This window comes from Zalophus californianus, chromosome 14, assembly GCF_009762305.2.
Source record: "Zalophus californianus isolate mZalCal1 chromosome 14, mZalCal1.pri.v2, whole genome shotgun sequence".
Taxonomy (NCBI): Eukaryota; Metazoa; Chordata; class Mammalia; order Carnivora; family Otariidae; genus Zalophus; species Zalophus californianus.
In genome coordinates this window covers 13650401-13672421 of record NC_045608.1, presented here as the reverse complement: position 1 = coordinate 13672421, position 22021 = coordinate 13650401, and the positions used below count along the sequence as shown (strand labels likewise).

Sequence of the window (22021 nt, the reverse complement as noted above, 5' to 3'; positions counted from 1 at the left end):
AAAAACACCGTTCTGATTAAATACAACCTGGCTTTTAATTTTTCAATGGCTCAAATATTGATTCTTTACCACTACGGTGACTCTTGTCCTGTGTTATACATCAAGACTATCTGTGGAGTTTTTTAAAAATGCCCCAAATTGCGTTACCCCAAATTTCCAGGGGTGGGGCTCAAACATCTCTTCCTCAGGGATCCCCAGGCACACTAGAAATCAAGAACCACAACCCTAAATCATAGGTGGATTAAAAAAAAAAAAGGCAAAACAAAACAAAACAACCCACACAAACCCCACAAAGAGGTCATATTACTTTGTTAATTCAAAGTCAGCGAATACTAGATTTTCCCAAGTCTGCTGGACTTACTCCAAAAATTCTAAAAGAAATTGCAAATAGATCCATCCCCAGGGAGGCTGATTTGTACTCCTATGTGCTAATGTAAGACTAATTCTGTAAATGGATTGGTTTTGCGCCTTACTGTTAGAAATTTAATCTGTCTTCTCTTGTTTAGTAGAAGAAGGGATAATCACTAAGAGCCAAATTAGTGAAAAGTGAAGAAACGGCCTCAAGGTTTGTTCCCAATGTACATCTCCAGGACAAATGGAACATGAAAGCTCTCTAGGTGGTGTTTTAAGAAACCAAGAAAGGCACCTCGAACATACAATAGACATGCAATAGTATTTATGCTAAATCTGTGGCTGAAAGGAGACTGTTTTCTAAAGGAATTACTGTAAAAGTGGAGTAGAGCAGACCCACGCAATCTCAAACAGAAAGAATGAATTCCAGTTTCACCTGGGTCTTAAGAAAACAACTGGTTGATGGCAGGGGGAGTCTGAAATACTCAAGATTAAATAGGCATTATTCATTCACAATCCCAAATTTGTCTCAAAATATGTATTTTTAAAAAGATGACAGAACACCAAAACGTTAACAGCAGAGCCTCTGATCAATGGCATTACAAGATTTTTCTTTCTTCTGAATTCCCTAAGTATTTTTACAGTAAGTAGGTGATATTTTGACATAGAAAAGCAAAACATTTTTTTTTAAAGATTTTATTTATTTGAGAGAGAGAGCATGAGAGGGGGGAGGGTCAGAGGGAGAAGCAGGCTCCCCGCTGAGCAGGGAGCCCGATATGGGACTCGATCCCGGGACTCCAGGATCAGGACCTGAGCCAAAGGCAGTCGCTTAACCAACTGAGCCACCCAGGCGCCCCAAAAGCAAAAAACATTTTTGAAATAAGGTGTTTTGGGGCGCCTGGGTGGCTCAGCCGGTTAAGCATCTGCCTTCGGCTCAGGTCGTGATCTCAGGGTCCTGGGATCGAGCCCCACATGGGGTTCCCTGCTCAGTGGGGAGTCTGCTTCTCCCTCTCTCCCTCTATCTCCCCAACTTGTGCTTTCTCTCTCGCTCTCTGAAATAAAAATCTTAAAAAGATAGGTGTTTTATATTCAAAACACTATCTGAAATCAGGGCCATTCCAGATGCCAGGGGGAGAAGAGGTGCTATTGGCAAATGTGTAAGAAATGATGTCTACACTCAGAGCTAAAAAATCTTTTCTAGAGATAAGTCATCATCACATAAAACAGCATAAAGACGGGAGACTACAAAATGCAACATACACAGTCCCCTAAGGTATTCCAAAGTTCATTAGTAAATCAGCTATTTAGAACTTGGAAATCATTTCTACAGAGAAGCAATGCTATGAAGAGTGGTTAAGCTCCAAAGCAGTCCACAAAAAGCCAAGTTTTCTCTTCACATCTAACCTAATCCTCGTGCCTTGCGATGAGAAAAAGCAAAAAGTGTTAAGTTTCTGTTGACTGCATGCATGGATGATACACTACAAAATCTAACCAGCACAGTGCCTTGCACACAGCAGACGCACAATAAATGTCCAAAGCGTTTTTTTTTGTTTTTTTTTTTTTTTAAGATTTTATTTGTCAGAGAGAGAACAAGCACAAGCAGGGAGAGCGGAAGGCAGAAGCAGGCTCCCCACTGGGCAAGAAGCCCGATGCGGGGCTTGATCCCAGGACCCTGGGATCATGACCTGAGCAGAAGGCAGACGCTTAACCCACTAAGCAACCCAGGCATTCCTTTTTGGTTTTTAAAACAAGCTTTCCAATTTCAAGAACCATTCTCATTCACCACCTACTGGTGGGATTGCACTGGGCACTTTGGCAAGGAATGGAGGCAGAAAACGCCCATCTAAAGGACTGGGAGCAAGTGCTGGGGGTGGCAGCGAAAGAAGTTGGTGTGAAGCAGAAGAGGCTGGCCCTCGGCCTTCAAAGTCCCTTTCAGTTTAAAGTGGGATCAGAGCTTAAGGACCCAGAAAGGAGATAAGTCAGGTGAAGGGGGCACTCCCAAGTCAGAAGCCTGGACCAGTATGGGTATGGATTTGTGGAAAGAGTTTCATGTCAAGGGTCCTAAACACTTCAAGCACATTCCTACCATCAGGATCAACTATATAATTCGTGGACCCCCATGTAAAACAAAACAGGGGGCCCTTGTTTAAAAAGGATTAAAAATGTTAAATCACATAGGTCACACAGGCCCACAAGGCCAGGGGGCCCAGGTCAGCACAGAACCCACACATTTGCCGTTCTCTGCCTAGAACCCTCACCCCCAGGTCTCTGCACACTTGCTCCCTCATCTCCTTCCGTGAAGGCCTTCTTGCATAGCACTATTTAAAATTACAGCCTCTCCCCCAACACATACGCACTCTATCCCTTCTACCTGCTGTATTTTTCTCCAGATCATTACCTGACAATTATTTGTGCACATTCTACTTCTCTCCAGAATGTAAGTTCTGTAAGGGCACAGATCTTTACAGTCTTGTTCACTACTGTATCCTCAGTGCCTAGAACAGTGCCTACTACTAAGAAGCCATTTAATCAGTATTTGTGGAATCAATGAAGACCAAGCTGCTTCAACCAGCAGAACCTTTCAACGAAGAGATGGTGACCTAAGTTACAAGTGTTCTGGTATACACAGAGAGTATTTCAAAATGTGCCTAAGTAGAGACCTGCTAATTCATCACAGGAAAAAAATGAATCGCCCTGATAGTAAGATGTTCCACTGAGGGAAAGGAAGAAGGAAGAGAACTCTAAGCTCAAGACAGATTTCAAGTTGAGCATTAAAAAGAAAGCAGAGGACAGCAAAGAGGAAGGGAAATTGGCCCGGCTAAGCCAGTTCATGAGTTCACATTTTATTCTGTTTGCCGTGGTTCATATTAGCAAGTTTCCTCACTTGTTTCTAACTTAAAAACTGAAGCAAGCTATGCCATCAAATTGACCTTGTTGACAGCACAAATGTAGGTTCTGACAAATTAAATACTGACCTAGTGGACAATGCATATAAAACTTTATCAGGCCTGAAAACCCAAATCCTAACTGGAAGGATGTCTGAATGTTCCCAGGGGTTCTAACAACCATGGAGCAGCTTTCTAACACTGCTGTGGGGAGCAGTAATGCTGCCTATCTCAACTCCACAAACGTTGATGGGGCCGCTCCCGCACAGAGTGCTACAGGTAAGAGACCAAAAGACAGGAGACCCTGCCTTCCAGGGACTCCCAACCCCAGGTGTAGGGCAGCAAGGGGTTAATCTGTGATAGGTCTCAGCAAAGAGGAAATGAGTATAGTGAACTCTCCCCAATACTAATAAGAATAGGACCACTTTTAATTTACTGGCTGCTTATCGTATGCCAGGCTTTGTGCTAGGAACATTCCATGCTTTATTTCTCAGGTGTCCTCACAGGACAGGCATTAGCCATCATCCTCATTTGATAAGGCAGGATAAGTTAACTTGCCCAAGGTCAAACAGCTAGTTAAGCAGGGTCTCAGTTTGAACTTGAGTCTGCTGACTCCAGAGCCGAGACCCCTAAGTAGGCGCTACTGTGCTTCCATTAATGTCATCCTTTTAGTCAAAAGCAAGACTGTGGGCTTCTGAGGTCAGGGACCATGTCAATTCTGCTTACTACGGAATCCCCAGCACCCAGCTGATCAATAAATATGGTTGATGATTAGAAAACACCTACATTCCCATAGTTAGGGCTGCTTCAAACACCCACCTAAAGGTGGACATCTGTTGTTTCTGTCGTTTCCTGCCCAACACCCACTCCCTCTACTTTTAGGAAACCCCCCCCCCCACTCCCACTCTTGATCACCTTGGTTTAATGAGGCTGATGCCTCCACCACCCCCCTCTTTATCGGGAGTGGATACAAGCCTCGCCAACCCGAGTCAGTGATTGGCCCAAGGATGAACACATGACCCAGTCTGGACCAATGGGAATTTAAGTTCATAACTTACGCTGCAGAGAACAGATGCTCTCTTTCTCCTTGTTGGAAGCAGATAGTTAAGACTTGGTGGCTCAGTCAGTTAAACGACTGCTTTCTGCTCAGGTCATGATCCCGGAGTCCTGGAATCGAGTCCCACGTCAGGCTCCCTGCTCCACAGTGAGTGTGCTTCTCCCTATGCCCCTCCCCTCATTCCCGTTCGCTCGCTCTCTCGCTCTCAAAAATCTTAAAAAAAAAAAAAAGAAAACTGAAGTTGCCGGTAGCTATTTTATCCCAAAGTGGGGGGAGGGGGGGTCTGCCTGTGAATAAAGACAACAAAAGGAAAGCCGGACGACGACACTGAGAGATTTCTAGTTGCGTCATCTAAGCACCCACATCTGGAATCTTCAGGCACACTAACCAATAGATTCCAGTTTGGGCTCCTTAAGCCAGTTTGAGTTGGGTGCTGATTGCGTGCGGCTCAAGAGTCCTGACACATCACCTAAATAAAAATGGGACCCTGCAACTGGACAGCACACATACCAAGCAAAGAAAGAAGCATCCTCGAAATTATGCTCAAGTGTGCCCACCACCTCTGAGAAGCTGGAGTTCATGGAGAGAGGGAAATGTAAGAAAAGTGCCTATTGCTTCTGAAAATCTGTCTGGGGCTGTAGCAGTTCTTTTACTTGTTAAAACCATATACTAAAAAGACAGTTTAGGTGTCCCCATTCATCACCTAAAAATCCCCGGCTTCTCAGTGCTATTACTTAAAGCTTCCCAAGAGAAGACAGGGCCCACTTCTAAGTTTTCATCTCAGCTACGCTTATCCATCAAAGGTCTGGCCTGCACCCAGCCAGGTGACCCTCCAACGCAGCACTGTTCACCTACTCCTTGAAAGGCAAATTAACTCTTGACTGCCAACTTACTAGCTGGATCTCACTCTAGTGAGGATACTGCAGGCTCGGAGATGAAAGAGGCCGCATCAAATACAACACAACAGAACGCACTGGCCCAACGGAGTGCACAAGGGGCTGGGGGGGAAGCACCCCAAAGAGAGGGGATGTTAGGAGGTAAGACCAGATTTGTATTTCTCCCTCATGTCAAGTGGATCAGCCTGTCGGAGTTTCTGTGGAGTCTCAGATGGAACTAAATCTTCCTTCTCTGGAGTCAGCCACGGATCAAATAAGGATTCTTGGGAAAACAAACGCAAAGATCACAAACTCATGACCCAAGGCAGACCTGGCCCACAGAAGATTTCACTTAACCGACAAGTGTAAGGACTTAAAAACTTTTTTTTGCATTAGTTACCAACAATTAAAAATGGGAGGAATTTGGGGCACCTGGGTGGCTCAGTCAAGTGTCTGCCTTCGCTTCAGGTCATGATCCCAGGGTCCTGGGATCGAGCCCCATGTCCGGCTCCCTACTCGGTGAGGGGGGGGGGGGGCTGCTTCCCCTGCTTGTATGTGGTTGTGCTCTGTCAAATAAAATCTTAAAAAAAAAAATATGGGAGGAATTTGAGTGATAGATGGCATTAATGGCCACTACTTTGTTCATTCTTCCCTGTATCCAGGAAGTGGGTGACTCCACCCTAACTCTAGACTTGGCCATCTGGCTCACTCTGGCAGATGTGACAGTAACAAACATGACCTGGGCAGAGTTTGAAAGCACTTGGGCATTAGAGCTTGCCCTCCTGCTGTTCTTGTAGCTCTGAGAAAGCCCATGCAGGGCTCACCTGTTGGATGACACATAGCGCGCGCGCACGCACACACGCGCACACACGCGCGCGCGCACACACACACACACACACACACACCCAGCAACTAGCCAGCTGCCAGAATCAGAGCTGCCTAGCTAACCAGCAGCTAACCTCAGACATCTGAGTGAACTCACCCACACCCAGCCCAAACTGCCACTCTGCAAAATGGTGAATAGTGGTGGGTTGTTTATTTGAGAGAGCGTGCGAGAGCACACACGAGTGGGAGGAGGGACAGAGGGAGAAGGAGAAGCAGACTCCCCACTGAGCAGGGAGCCCGACCTGATCATGACCTGAACTGAAGGCAGACGCTTAACTGACTGAGCCACCCAGGTGCCCCTAAATAGTGGTGTTTTAAGCCAAAGTCCTGGGTGTTTCCTGTGTGGCAAAAACTGATGTAGTCCACATAAAAATAAACATTCCCAATTACAAAACAAAAATCTAAAGACCCTGCCACTGGGACCACATTCCCACAAGGCAACAACCAGTTGAGATGGGCAGTGGCTCCCACCTTTAACCCAGCTACTGTGTGTATCCCCTAGTTTATTTTTTTTTAAGATTTTATTTCTTTGACAGAGACACAGTGAGAGAGGGAACACAAGCAGGGGGAGTGGGAGAGGGAGAAGCAGGCTTCCCACGGAGCAGGGAGCCCGATGTGGGGCTCGATCCCAGGACCCTGGGATCATGACCTGAGCCGAAGGCAGATGCCCAATGACTGAGCCACCCAGGCACCACCCCCCACTTTATCACCTTCTCATCTCGCCCATGCTGAGGTCGAATTCAGTTGCCATAGGTCATCTCAGTTAGATGCTGTTATATTTATGGCAGAGAAGAAAGTGCAATACTGTATTCTACATACTTGAGTTACTATGAGGTAGGAAAGCCATTATAACCACCTTGGAAAATTGTCAGGATCTACTAAGGCTGAACATCTGCATACCTATGACCTATCAATTCCACAATTAGCTATATACCCAAGAAAAATGAGTACACAGGTTCCAAAAGATGTGCAAAGTGTTCACAGCACTACTCCCAATAGTCCCAAACCAGCTGTTAAACTAGTCATCAAGAATGTCCATCAACAGAATAAAATGTGACATATTCATAGAGATGAATTTCACACATAATGCTATGTGCTAGAACCCAGACACAAGCAAGCACATGCTGTATGATTCTACTTATAGTTCAAAAACAGACAAAATTAAAATAAGGTGTTAGAAGTCAGGTGAGAACACATGGGGGTTCTGACAAGCTGAGAATGCTGTTCTGAAATCTGGGTGTTATTTACATGGATGTGTACACTTGTGAAAACTCACCAACCTGGACATTTATGATTTTATACAGGGTTTGGTCTAAAGAAACTTTTAAAAGTAGAAAAACAAGACCAAGAAAGCTAGGTTTCAAACAAAATGGTTAAGTATTTTTTAGGGATATCATGAAGGCAATTCCTACACTATCTGTCATGTTTCACATTTAATGTGACAAAAAGAATAATAGCCATCATGGGGCACCCAGCTGGCTCAGTCAGTGGAGCATGCAACTCGACCTCAGGGTTGTGAGTTCAAGACCCAAGATAGGTGTTAGAGTACTTAAAAAATAAAAAAAAAAAAGATGAGTTAAAGCATTACAGATACATGGCTGGAATCTGGAGAGATACATAACAAAACACCTGGTGAACTAGGAAAAAGGACTGAATGAGCCACTCCGAGGCCACCTCACTCATTTGCATGATTTGCCTGACCTCTGGGGCTTACAACCACTGACATGGGAATCCAAGCCTTTTCCGGAAAGGTTACCATCATTTCTCACATTTAGGATACTGGGAAGGTTGAATGCCCCTAAAAATCAATTACTTTCTAAATGCTCATCTGTCAAATGGGGCAAATAGCTACTGGAGAGGGTTGTAGGAGAACTGAAGAAAAGATCTTTAAGCCTTTAAGGCAGTACCAAGGAGAGTGAGAGTAATTTTATTTATAGCCGTGTTGATGACTGCAAAGTACTTAAAAAAAGTGCCCTGAAGGTTGGATGCTGTTCATAGGATGCAGAGCCCAGTAGCACCTAATATGATTCTGCAGACAAAGGAGATCATGGGCACACACTCCAGAGCAGCTTTTTTCTAACTGTAATTCCGATGTGCCTCTTAGATCCTACAGTAGGTAGGCCCCTTCCATTTCTAGAAGACTTCATTTAGGGCTCCACAATTTTTGGTTTCAATGCCTATCCCTCAGGAGTATTAGGGCCAGAAAGCCTTGAAGAATCAAGATAGTAAACCAAAGGAAGCTATACAGCAGAAAACAATTTGGTCTCCAATTTGCTTGACCATCCCAACCATCACATTTCTAAGAGCTTCCTCAGGATATCGATTAAGCAGATCTAGGGACACACCAGAACCTGTCTTTTAATAAGGCCTAAGGGGATTTTTACACCAAGTTTGCAAAACTATACTACCTGGTGAAATTTACAGCCTAACAGACCTGGATCCAAATTCAACCCCCAGAACGTATCAGCTAGGCATCCCTGGGGCAGTTACAGAAAGCCTCCTTGAATATCCTCATTCATAAAAGGAGATACAATATGGACTTTCCAGGATTGTTGTGAAGCCTGAAGACACTGCCACACTCAGCAGGCTGGATTTTTGCTGTGAGGCCCCAAGTGTGCCTTTGTCCTAACAATCCATTTTCCTGCTTCCCTCTACCACCGTAAGGTGGTCTTGGCTTAGCCTACAAATCTACTTCCATGGGAGTGATTTCTGCATAGATCTGGAATGGCCTGAGCAACTTCTCCAGTGCTAAACCACCTTCCCAAGGCATTGAAAGATTTTTACATCTGCCAGACTTCCTCAGTGATGACCCACTTCTTACAGAAGCAGACATGATACCAGCATGAATTTTCATATACATAAGAATTGTCACATTAGATGAGTTTATAATGCATGTACACAGAAAAAGGTTCTAACCCTAGAAGTGGACCAGAAACTTGGTGGAAACTCCTATAGCTCTTAATGTTATTTGAATAAAACTATGTCAAATAAGCCATTATTTCTAGAAACAACTTGCCAATTACAGAATTACTCTGAACTGGGAAGCTGTAGAAGCCTTCTTCAAGCCTAATTTAAATCGAACCAGGGGTGCCTGGGTGGCTCACTAGTTAAAGCAAATGGCTCTTGACTTTTGACTTGGGCTCAGGTCAGGAGATCTAGCCCAGCATCAGCCTCCATGCTCAGCAGGGAGTCTGCTTGAGGATTCTCTCCCCCTCTGCCCCCCCCCAATAAGTCAAACCATTAAAATTTGCTGTATTTCCTAACCCTTAACCATGGATGTATTTTAGATGATTCTGATTGTGTCAACTTTGTAAAGGGTTTTTTTGGGGGGGGTCCTCCAGATTCTCAAAAGGATCCATGCCCATGAAGTGGTTAAGAACCTCCATGCTAATGACAATGCCCACAGGATTTGCTTTCCCTTTCTTTTAAATACATGTACAGTTGGAAAAAAACTTAGTACAAACATTATACAGAACAAAGTTAAAATTGCTTCCTATCCCCGGCCTGAGACCTCCCTAAAAGCAACCCTTTCCAAAAGAGTTCAAGAGCAGGATTTCCTCAAACTGATACTGATAATTTCGGGCTGGGTAATTCTTTCTGGATGCTGTCCATGCACTGTAGGATGTTCAGGAGTATCCCCGACTTCTACCCACTAGACTCCAGTAGCAACTCCCCCAACCCAGTTGTGGCATCCTAAAAAGGTCGGCAGACACTGCCTCTATGGGGGAAGTCACCCCAGAGTGGGAAGCACCCCTTCCCGAGATGCTCTATGCCTGCAGACATAGGGTAGCACACACTTTCCGATTCATAGGCGGGGGGGGGGGGGGGGGGGGGGGGGCTTGAGGCAAGGGCAGGCCCGGACCTCGGCAGGAGGCGACGGCCACTCACCAGGTCGCGGATGAGCTGGTCCACCAGCTGCTCCCCGCCCCCGGCGCCCTCCCGAGCCGGAGGGGAGCGGGAACGGCTCGCCGCATCCTGCCTCTCGGCCCGGGTCGCCCGCGCCGCCGGGGGTCGCCCAGCACCCTCCAGGAGGCCCTGGGCCAGCGCCAGGTACCCCGAGGCCTGCTCGCCGCGCCCTGGGGCCACTTCGGCCTGTCGCGGCCGCCGCTCGGCAGCCTCGGGCCGCCGCCGCTTCCTGAGCGCCTGGGCCTGCGCCAGCTCCTCCTGCCAGCGCCGGCGGAACTCCTCCAGGCTGTGGTCATCCATCGCCGCCGCGCTCGGTCCTCGGCGTCCTCCTGGGCCCGCCGGCTGCCACAGGACAGTCCCTCCGCGGGAAGTGTCCGCCGCGGCCGGAAATCCGCGCCGCCGCCGCACTCGGGTTCCGGGTGGGCGGCCCCGCCCCCGGCGCACCGCTCGAGCGGTCCCCCGCGGGGGCTCGCGGCGCCCCAGGCCGAAGTTGGTGGCCTGACCCCGCGCCCAGGCTCTCCGCTTTCCCGCCTGCGGCTCTTGTCAAGCGCGGACTTGGCGCCAAGCACCGTTTCTTTGGGCAAACATGCATTGAGGACTTACTGGATGCCAGGCGCTGAGGATTCAGCATTTAAATCTGACCCCCTGCCCCCACCCTCCTAATATCACTCCCTTCTTGGTGTTTCCATTCAAGGGGGGGGGGGGGGGGAGAGACGACATCAACAAACGAATATGAAGGCTTGAATTAGTGGTAGCTATTGACAAAATAAGGTAATAAGGCACGGGATGGGGATGGGGGCTTAACTTTAGAGGGCTGTTCAGGGAAGGCATCTCTGAGACGGCATCTGAACTAAGAGCTAAATGAGAAAAAACAGCCGTGGAAAGATCTCCGAAGACATTTCTAGAAGGAACTACAAGTGAGATGGGAAAAGAAGTGGCGTACAATCGTATTCCATCTTCCAAATGTTTTGAACCTGCTCTTCCCTCCTCCGGGAATGTTTCTACCCCCCCTTGACCTAGTTAACTGCCACACATCTTCCCTAACTCAGCTCATACCTCCCTTAATCTCCCCTCCATCCCTTGCGTCCCCCCCCCCGCAAAATAAGGTCACCTGGGTGTCCCCACTTTACAGATGAAGAAACTGAGCTAAAAAAAAAAAACACAGCTGGTCATGTGCAGACTCAGGATTCCGCCCCCCCACCCCCAGACCTGACCTTAACCTAATCCTACAGCCTATATGCCTAAGCCAGCTAAGAACCATTTGACTAATTTCGTTACCATGATTTTTCAGTGCAGGGATATTAACAGCATGGTGATCAACAGCCTGGGCCCCAGAATCAGACAGACAAATCTACTTGGGAATCCCAGCACCCTCATTTACTCTCATCGCCTTTCTTCCAAGAATTCTATTTCTAGGAATTTATCCTAAGAGAAGAAACTGGAGGATGAAGTCAACGAATACCTTCAAGGATGGCACCGGAGCATGGTTTTATTTTTATTTTTTTAAAGATTTTATTTGACAGAGAAATAGCGAGAGAGGGAACACAAGCAGGGGGAGTGGGAGAGCAGGAAGACTGATGCGGGGCTTCCCGCATGAGCCTTCCCACTGAGCAGGAAGCCTGATGCGTGGCTCTATCCCAGAACTCTGGGATCATGACCTGAGCCGAAGGAAGACGCTTAGTGACTGAGCCACCCAGGCGCCCCGGAGCATTGTTTTATAATACTGAACATCGGAAGCAATCTAAATAACTGACAATACGCCATTGGTTAAATAAATTTTGCTCCCATTAGAAGGTAAGAAAGATCCTAACTAGAATATCAGCTCCTTAAAAGCTGAGACAGGATCTGTTTGTCCATTGCTAGGTCTTTAGCACTCAAAACCATGCCTGGGATATAGTAGCTGCTCTATAATGAATCAATGAAATACTATGTAGCTATTAAATATTACATGGAGAAAATTTAAATCACATGAAGATATAACCTAGCAAGAGAAAACCAGAACACATCAATGTACAGTATAATGCCAATACTTTTTTTTAAGTACATATGCAGAGCTCTCTAGAGAGAGCCAGATTATGGGTTAGAATATACAGATATAAACCAAACCACTAATTTTCTACAGTGAATGTTAGCCTAGCCCGGATTCCCCCAGAAAGCAGAGCCTGAGACCTGGGCTTGCAGGTAGCTAGTGTATCAGGGATTATGGAGAACAGGAGTGGGGTACCAAGAGAGGAGTGAACAGGGTAGGAGGGAGAGCTAATCCAAAGACCATTTTGAGTTGGTCCATGCTGTGGGCAACTTACACTCCATCCCACAGAGACCTTCCAAGCAGCCTTGAAGACGACACGGAAGGATTGTCCTCCCAAGAGTTCAGAAATGGAAGAAAGGAGACTTTATTTGCTCACCCATCCTCCATTAGAGAAAGGTTAAGGAAAGAGTTTGTCCATCGTCTCCTCCTTCCAAGCTGAGTTTAGGGAAATGAGTTATCCACGTCCCACACCAGGGAAGCAGAGATGCCCTGGGGCAAAAAGCAAGACCTACTCCATGCAGCTAACAGGAAGGACTGTCCAGTTACCCATGCACAAAGCTAATTACTACAGCAATGGCGATGTAAAGGGGGGTAGAGGATGGGATGTGGGGCGTAAGTCCAGTAAGTATTCCTTTTGTAAGAAAACAATGAGCGGTTTTCCTCAGAACATTTAGCTTACATTCTGCTTCATACTAGATATTTTCCAAATGGGATTCCAAGGCTCAGTTAAATTTATCTACTGGTGAGTCAAAAATCCAAATACGGCCCGATAGCTCTGCAGTTTATGGAACATCCAATATTTAAGACAAAACCATTTTTTTAAAACACCTAATTAAGATGTTAAAAAAAAACATTGTTTTCTCTGGTCCCTTTAAAAGGATTTTTACAGGGGCAATGCAGGCAGGCTAATGCGGCCATTTGTTACCCAGAGAAAGTGGAGGGGGAAAAAAAAAAGGAAAAAGAAAAAAAAAAAAATACCAAGAGGAAGGAAGATACTGTTCTCTTTTCAGTATTGCCTGCCATTCACTGACAATATTTATGTTGATTTTCTCTCTCCAATAGGAAATTCCTGAGCCTCCCATTTCCTCAAATGAAAAAAGAAATACCTTCAGCGACGTGGATGGAACTGGAGGGTGTTATGCTGAGTGAAATGTCAATCAGAGAAAGACATGTGTCACATGACCTCACTGATATGAGGAATTCTTCATCTCAGGAAACAAACTGAGGGTTGGAGTGGGGGGGATGGGAAGGATGGGGTGGCTGGGTGATAGACATTGGGGAGGGTACGTGCTATGGTGAGCGCTGTGAATTGTGCAAGACTGTTGAATCACAGATCTGTACCTCTGAAACAAATAATGCAATATATGTTAAAAAAAAAAGATAGCAGGAGGGGAAGAATGAAGGGGGGGAAATCGGAGGGGGGCGACGAACCATGAGAGACGATGGACTCTGAAAAACAAACTGAGGGTTCTAGAGGAGAGGGGGGTAGGGGGATGGGTTAGCCTGGTGATGGGTATTAAAGAGGGCACGTTCTGCGTGGAGCACTGGGTGTTATGCACAAACAATGAATCATGGAACACTACATCAAAAACTAATGATTTAATGTATGGTGATTAACATAATAAAAAAATTTAAAGAAAATACCTTCCCTTCAGAGTGACTGTAAGGCTGATAGAGGTTTATAAAGCTAGCGCCTGTAAGGCACACAGTAGGCATTCAGTAAATGCTGGCTAGGATCCATACTAATAAGTCTTGGCCTGCAGAGATTACATCCAAAATGTGCTCCATAAGTCTGGTGTTCCACGAGACCTACCTTTATTCTGTATCATGTGTTCCTTGCAAATTCAAGCCATTAAAATTCTTTGGTTACAAGTCTTGCTAGTTTAAGCAAGAAGCAATTGAACTCAGAATGGGTCACAAAGTTAAAACGAAAGATAACCAGATCCTCAGAATGCCCAGAATCAGATCAGATCCAGGGATTTCATTACAGGAAGTCATGAGCCATGTTTTGGGTGACGTCACCACCTGTCTTCCATCTTCTAAGGCTCAAATTCCCAGAGCAGAGCTTCTCAGTGTGGCCCCCTGGCCAGCATCACCTGGGAACCTGTTAGGAACGCAAATCCTCAGCCCAGACCACGGAGTCAAACTCTGGGGCTGCAACCCCAACAATGTGTGTTTTAACAATCCCTCTAGATGCTTCTGATACACAATCTAGTTTGAGAACCAGTACCCCCAGAGAATCATCAGGATGGCCTGGTTCCTTGAAGAGTGGGGGCTTATAATGGGCTCAGTTTCCAGGACTACATGAAAATGCGGAGGCAAAGTTCCCCAAAAGAGAAGAGGCAGGGAGAAATACTGGCACAAACTAAGACATCTACAAGGCTATCACAGGAGGGAGACTCTGGAAAGTCAGCCTTCAGGTAACCCATGCCATCAGAGTTTTCTACTGCCCACTGTGGGATGTGTTGTGTACCTCCCTCAAAACCCAAGTTCAGGTCTGCCAGAGCCCAGGATGCTGGAAGATGGCCACCATCTTCCCCTAAGTACCTCCTGTCTCATTTGCCCTCCTCAGGCTAGTCACTAGACTACCAAGGTGCAAGGACTTCCTTACCTCAGGGTCAGGTAAGTCTCAGAAAAGTAGAGAGGGCCGGGGACAAAAGCAGAGATTATTAGTTTGTTCTCAGGTACAAGAAGATGTACCAAGTTCCTAAGGCTGCCGTGACAAGGGGCTTAAAACAACACACAATTATTCTCTTACAGTTCTAGAGGCCAGCAGTCCAAAAGCAGTTTCGCTGGGCAGAAACCAAGGAGTCGGCAGAATTGTGTTTCCTCCAGAAGAGACTGTGTCGCTGCTTTTTCCAGGTTCATAGAGCTGTGTTCCCGGGCGTGTGGTTCTAGCCTTCACGTTCCAAGCCAGCAGCATAGAATTTTACTTCAGTCACTGACTACCTTCCATCCCTGGGTTCAAGTCTGCCTCTGCTTCCCTCTTATAAGGAAACCTGTGGTTACATAAGTCACACCTGGATAACCCAGGATCCTCTCTTCAAGAGCCTTAATTCAGACACATCTGCAAAAGCTTTTTCACCATTTAAAGTAACATTCACAGGTTTCAGGGATTAGGATCTGGCTATCTTTGGGGGCCATCATTCAGCCTACTGCAGAAAGCCTTCAGTGACCACAGACTCAAAAAAAGTCACCTATAGGTGACTCAGGAAACAAAATGAGGCACATGAGGGGCGCCTGGGTGGCTCAGTCGTTAAGCGTCTGCCTTTGGCTCAGGTCATGATCCCAGGGTCCTGGAATCAAGTCCTGCATCAGGCTCCCTGCTCCGTAGGGAGTCTGCTTCTCCCTCTCCCTCTGCTCGTGTGCTCTCTCTCTCCTCCGTCAAATAAATAATAAAATCTTAAAAAAAAAAATGAGGCACATGAGCCAGGTGTATACTATCCCAGGCTGGAGGGTGGATGACCATCTAGACAATACTCTGCTCCACCCACCTGCTGCATCTCAATCCAGATCATCTGAAAATAAATATCTTGATTTTTAATTATTAGCAACAAATTCCACCTTTTTAAAGACTACAGATTTTTGTTAAAAGTGTAACTTGCATTCGGTAGGCCTCAAACCCAGCAGTAGTTCATTCTTGAACAATCCATGAGGTAGGACAAAACTTCCTTCAGCTTACATTAAGATACCTCCTGAGCTCTTGTGAATGGGATGGGAGAATCATACCTCATTTGGGATCATTAATGTGTGAGGAACACCAGGAGATTAACATCAAAAGTAATACAAGGAAATGATTATGATTTTAAAGTACATTGTTTAGACACATCAACAAAAACATCAGAATGATATGTAGCCATTTTGAATATCAACATGACCCTGATGTATCACTCTGGGTATTATTGCCCTTTACTGTTATTTTATGCCTTCATAATCGATAAAATATAAAAATCTGTGGGGGGAAAATAAAACCTTGGTCTTTAAAAAAAGAAAAGCTATCTGTAGCAAGAAACAATTTGCTTGTTCTTGAGAACTCCCCCATCAGTAATTTCTTTTCTAAAAAAATGCTACACACGGGGCGCCTGGGTGGCTCAGCTGTTAAGCATCTGCCTTTGGCTCGCATCGTGATCCCAGGGTCCTGGGATGGAGCCCCACATTGGGCTCCCTGCTCAGCGAGGAGTCTGCTCCTCCCTCATCCTCTGCTGCTTCCGCCTGCTTGTGCTCTCTCGATCTCCCTCTGTCGGATAAATGAATAACATCTTTTAAAAAACCTTTTTTTTTTTAATAAAATAAAAAATGCTGCACAGACAGGATTCAATGTCAGCTGTCAGCTGCAGACTTAGTCGTTCAAAAGAAAGTTGTCCCATATGGACGCCACTCCCCATCTCTCCCTCTCTCTCATCTCAATCTCCTCCTGCTTTTATTGAAGCCCCCTCCAATCGGCCCCTTTAATCTCCCCAGCCTGGTTCCAAAGCCCCTCCCTTTGAAACTTTACCTTCTCTCAGAGAAGAAGCAGCTTCTGTCCTTGGGTCCCTTTTATTTCATGTTGGTCCACAGGATGGGTGTTCTCACTCCAGCTCAGACTCTGAGACTCCAAGAGCCGATTTCCTCGCCTGTCCGTTTAAAAAGCAACACGCAATGAGAAGCACGAGTTTTTCCTGGAGCCGCCATTCTCTGGGTGCACATAGAGAGATTCTTCTTCCTTTTTTTTTTTTAATATTTTATTTGTAAGTAATCTCTATACCCAACATGGAGCTTGAACCCACAACCTCGAGACTAAGAGTCACATGCTCCACCGACTGAACCAGTCAGGGGCCCCAAGATATTATTGTTCTTAGCTTGACTTTGACCCTGACTCCTCCAAGAAGTTCCCTTATGTTATTATATTTTTTTTGAGATTTTATTTAGAGAGAGAGTATGTGTGCAAGTGGGGTGAGGGGCAGAGAGAGAGGGAGAAAATCTCCAGCGGACTCCGTGCTGATTGTAGATCCCAATGTGGGGCTTGATCCCATGACCCTAAGATCATTACCTAAGCCGAAATCAAGAGTCAGATGCTTAACTAAGCCACCCAGCTGCCCCTATTTTTTGTAAGCTTTATTTATTTCAGTACTCTCTACACCCAGTGTGGGGCTTGAACTCATAACCCCGAGATCAAGAGTCACATGCTCTTCCAACTGAGCCAGCCAGGCACCTCCCTAACATTTTTTTAAATTCCAAATAATTTCTCCCAACTTGTCTCTTTGCAACTCCAACCAAGTTTTTCCTATCTCAGCAAACTACACCACTGCCTGGATGCTTTAGCCAGGAACCCGGATTTCACATCCACAAATCCTGACAAGTCTACCTCCACAATATATCTTCAGTCCGTCTGCTTCTCTCCATCTCCCCCACCATCCTAGTCCAAGTAAGAGACATCAGATAAAATACAGGATGCCCAGTTAAATGGAAATATCAGAGAGACAATGAATTTTTTTCCTAAGTATGCCTGTGCAAAATCTGAATTTGAGATAAGCAAAGAATAACTTTTTATTATGAATATGTCCTGTGCAATATTTTGGGGGGCATACTTATATTAAAAATAATCCTTTGCTTATCTGAAATCAGAATTGAACTAGGTGACTGCATTTTTATTCACTAAATCTGGCAGCCCCAAGTCCAAGGCAATGACATTGCACCTGGACCACTGCAGTTACTCCTAACTGGTCTCCCCACTTCCATTCTTGCTCCTGGCAATGAATCACACAGCTACCAGAGGACTTCTGTAAAAGTGAATCAAATCAGGACACCCCATTTAAAAAACCTTGAGGTGCCTCCATGTTCTTGAAATAACAAGATCATTTTTGAAAACAGCTTTATTGAGATACTATTCACATACTATACATTTACCCATTTGACATGTACAATTCAATGGCTTTTAGAATATTCACAGGTGTTTATAACCAACACTACATTGTATTTTTTTAAGATTTTTATTTTTAAGTCACCTCTACACCCAACGTGGGGCTCAAACTCACAACCCAGAGATCAAGAGTCACATGCTCTTCCAACCGAGCCAGCCAGGTGCCCCCATTACTGTATTTTATAACATTTTCACCATCCCAGAGAGAAACCCCACTTGCTTTGGCCATAATCCCTAATCCTTTCCTAGATAAGCATAATTCCATTTTCTGTATCGATTTCTCTATTCTGGACATTTCATATAAATGGACTCATATGATATGAGGTCCTTTGTGACTGGCTTCTTTCACTCAGCATCATGTTTTGGATGTTCATCCATGTTGTAGCATCTATTAGCACTCTGTTCCTTTTTATAGTGGAATAATATTTCATTGCATGTATAGACCACATTTTGTTTATCCATTCATCCATTGATGGACATTTGGATTGTTTCCACCCTTTGGTGATTGTGAATATGCTGCTGTGAACACTCATTACAGGTTTTTGTGCAGACACATGTTTTCATTTCTCTGGGTTATACACTTGAACTGTTGGGTTAAGCCATTTATTTTTATTTTTTAAGTTTTAATATATTTGTTCATTTTAAGAAATCTCTACACCCAATCTGGGGCTCAAATTCATGACTCCAATCAAGAGTCACATACTCCTCTGACTGAGCCAGCCAGGAGCCCTTGTTGGGTTAAGTCATTTAAAATCATGTTTAATCATTTGAGAAACTGCCATATGGTTTTTTCCAAAGTGGCTGCACCACTTTACATCCCAGCTAGCAGTGCATGAGGGTTTGCTGTGTATCTTGCACCTTCCCATTCAAACCTGTCTGTGGTCTGAAGAAGGTAAACATTTTCTACCCCCAGGGTCTTTGCACATACTCTGTCTTCCCAAATTCTCTTGCCACATCACTCCCCAATGAAGCTGACCCCCTTTACCCTTCAGCTCTTAGCTTAATTGTGACCTCCCTAAGTGCCTCGTCTAAGTAACACGTCCACACACAATTTTCTCTAGCTCTGAAATTGACCCTTCCTTAATGGGTAAATTGTTTGATTATATGCTTGTGTGTCTCTCCCATTAGAATGTAGGCTCCCTGACAGAGGGAACCATGTCTAGCATGTTCACAGGGGCTAGGGGCTGTGTTTTCAGCCCCTAGCACAGAGCCTGGTTCTTAGAATGTGCTCAGTAATTGTTGGTTCATTGACTGACTGACTGAATGAATGAATAAACAAATGGATCCATGAATGATGGAGCTAAGAGAGGGCAGAAGGTGTTTCTGAGGTTTGTGACAACACATAGTAGACGCTCAATAAATATTTGTTACTGATGAGGCTATAAGTAATACATATATGCACAACTACACACGTGCACGTGCACACACACACACACAGACACAGAGTAGCAGAGAGAAAGATAAAGATAAGTTCACTCCTATAAGAAGGACGTGAGAGATGTCATTTTAAGTCTCATAAATCTCAACCCAAGCGCTCATACGGGAGATAGGAGGAGTTGCCTGGTCCAATCTGCTAAAGAGTTTCCTCTCCTTTTTGTTTTAATAGAAAAATCACTCTGAGCACTTTGGAACTCTAATTACAGGTGACACACAAATGGAAAGAAAAATAGGAAATCAAACATTTGAGCCAATAAGTTACGATTTATATGGGCACTTAGCAGCAAAGTGCCCTAAGCCACTTAGGATTTCCTCAAAGCACTTTGCAGATGGACATCTCAGGAGCTGTCGTGGGGATGAAGTCAGGAATGTCTGTAATGTGCCTGAGTTCTTTGGAGATGTGTCACTGTTGTGAATCTTAATGTCTATCTTCACAAGATTTCTCCAAGGTCAATGCCATGTAAAACCTTCAGATTGCAATCTGACTCTAGCCTACCTCTGCAGCCTGATCTCCAGACGCTTTCCTCCTTCAATCTCTAAACTCTAATCATCTCAAACTCTTCAGCTTCCCCCTCCATGGTGCTCTCTCTTGCCAGAAATTTTCATCCCCTCTTGCCCAAAGCTGCCTAACTCCTGCCAGGTTTCGTTTGAAAGGACACTTGCTCCAAGAAACCTTCCTTTCCTTCTTCTCCAGACCGAGTTAGGTTCTGTATTACTTACGCTTTTTAGGTTGACTTTCACTTCTGCCTGTAAGGAGCTTGGCAGGCTCCACTCTGTCCTAACAACAAGTAAAAAACTGAGCGGAAGAATCAACTGTTCTTGGATCTGTAGCAGAGGTGAGGACACAGAGAAAAGCACTGCCCCCAAGAGTGGAAACAGGTGTATACAGGGAGTCTCAGCTTACCAAAGCTGACTCACAAGTGGAAACCAATGCCAGGGTAGGAACTGACAAATTGCTGGAGGCTCGAGGCAGACAAGTCCGAGCGTTAAAAGCTCCAGAGGGACCTCGTCACAGAGGGGGCCAACACTTTTTGAAGTTTTTCCTCCAGGAGCTTGATCAAATTCTCACAATAAATATGGGGGAGGGGAGTCTTCTCTTCCAGCAGGGAGAGGAGAAATGAGCCAATTTTTTTTTTAATTTTATTTATTTGACAGAGAGAGACACAGCGAGAGAGGGAACACAAGCAGGGGGAGTGGGAGAGGGAGAAGCAGGCTTCCTGCTAAAGGGACTCGATCCCAGAACTCTGGGATCGTAACCTGAGCCGAAGGCCAACGCTTAACGACTGAGCCACCCAGGCGCCCAAGAGCCATTTTGAAATACACTAGAGCACTCTGTTCTTCTTAACAAGACTTGCCCTCAGGAGAAACGAGTTAACCAGAGCCTGACCTGCCTTAGTATTATCAGAGCCTAACTGATCTGGGGGAAGGGAAATACTCAGATCCAATTAGCTTCAGCCTTCCACATGGGAGAAGGAATTCCAACCCATCTCAGCCATCCTGTCCCACCTAAGGGGAGAGAAAAAAAACTGAGAACCACATGAAATTCACATTAGAGAGGTACAGGCTCACCTAAAGACAGACCCAATCATAGGACTATGGAATGCTTCTACTTCCCCACACCTCACACCATATTACTAAAGATTTTTTACAACAGATCTTTAACCTGATACGGTATGTCAAGCTATCAAGAAGAAATTATAAAGCATACTAATTGGAAAACACACACACACACACACACACACACACACAATTTGAAGAGATGGAACAAGCATCAGAACCAGATACAGCAGATATGTTGGAATCATCTGACCAGGCATTTAAAACAATGATGAATATGCTAAAAAGCTCTCATGCATAAAGTGGACAGCATGCAAGAACAGATGGGCAATGTAAGCAGAGAGATGAAACTCCTAAGAAAGAACCAAAGAGAAAAGCTAGAGCTCAAAAACTGTAACAGAAATGAAAAATGTCTTTGATGGGCTTATTAGTAGACTGGGCACAGCTAAGGAAAGAACCTCTGAGATTGGGGCTATCTCAACAGAAACCCCCAAAATGTAAAAGGAAAGAAAACAGAGACTGGAAAAGCACAGAAGAGAATATCCAAATACTGTGGGACAACTGCAAAATGTGTAACATATGCATAACGGGAACCCCAGGGAGGAATCAAAAGACTAAGGAACAGAAGAAATATTTGAAACGATCCCTGAGAATGGTCCCCCAAATTAACGTCCGGCACCAAATCACAGATCCCAGAAGCTCAGAGAATTCTAAGCAGGAAAAAATACCCCCAAATCTATCCCTAGAGGTATCACTGTCAAACTACAGAAAAGAAAAAAAAGAAAGAAAAATCCTGAAAAAAGCCAGAGGAAGGGAAAGTACCTTATGAGTATCATAGATAAAAATTACATCTGACTTCTCAGAAGCCATGCAAACAAGAAGGAAGCAGAGTGGAATATGGAGTGTATTGGGAGAAAAAAAATCTGTCAACCTAGAATTCTGTACCCTACAAAATTATCCTTCCAAAGTGAAGGAGAAATAAAGACTTTCTCAGGCAAACAAAACTTATGAGATTTTGTGCCAGTAAACTTGCATTTCAAGAAATGTTAAAAGTTCTTTAGAGAGCAGGAAAATGATACAGGTCAGAAACTGAGAAAAAAGGAAGCACATCAAAGAAGGAGTAAGTGAAGGTAAAATAAA

General features: G+C 45.0%; 1 protein-coding gene across 1 annotated transcript in view; it reads right to left on the bottom strand.

Annotated features, from left to right (window-relative positions):
• FBXW8 (F-box and WD repeat domain containing 8) overlaps window positions 1-10319 on the bottom strand; it is a 123311-nt gene extending 112992 nt beyond the window's left edge. Inside the window, exon 1 of the mRNA XM_027576154.2 lies at window positions 9942-10319. Coding sequence (XP_027431955.2) covers window positions 9942-10259 — 318 coding nt within the window. The 5' untranslated portion in view covers window positions 10260-10319. The remainder of the gene's footprint in view (window positions 1-9941) is intronic.
• Between the last annotated feature and the right edge of the window lie 11702 nt (window positions 10320-22021).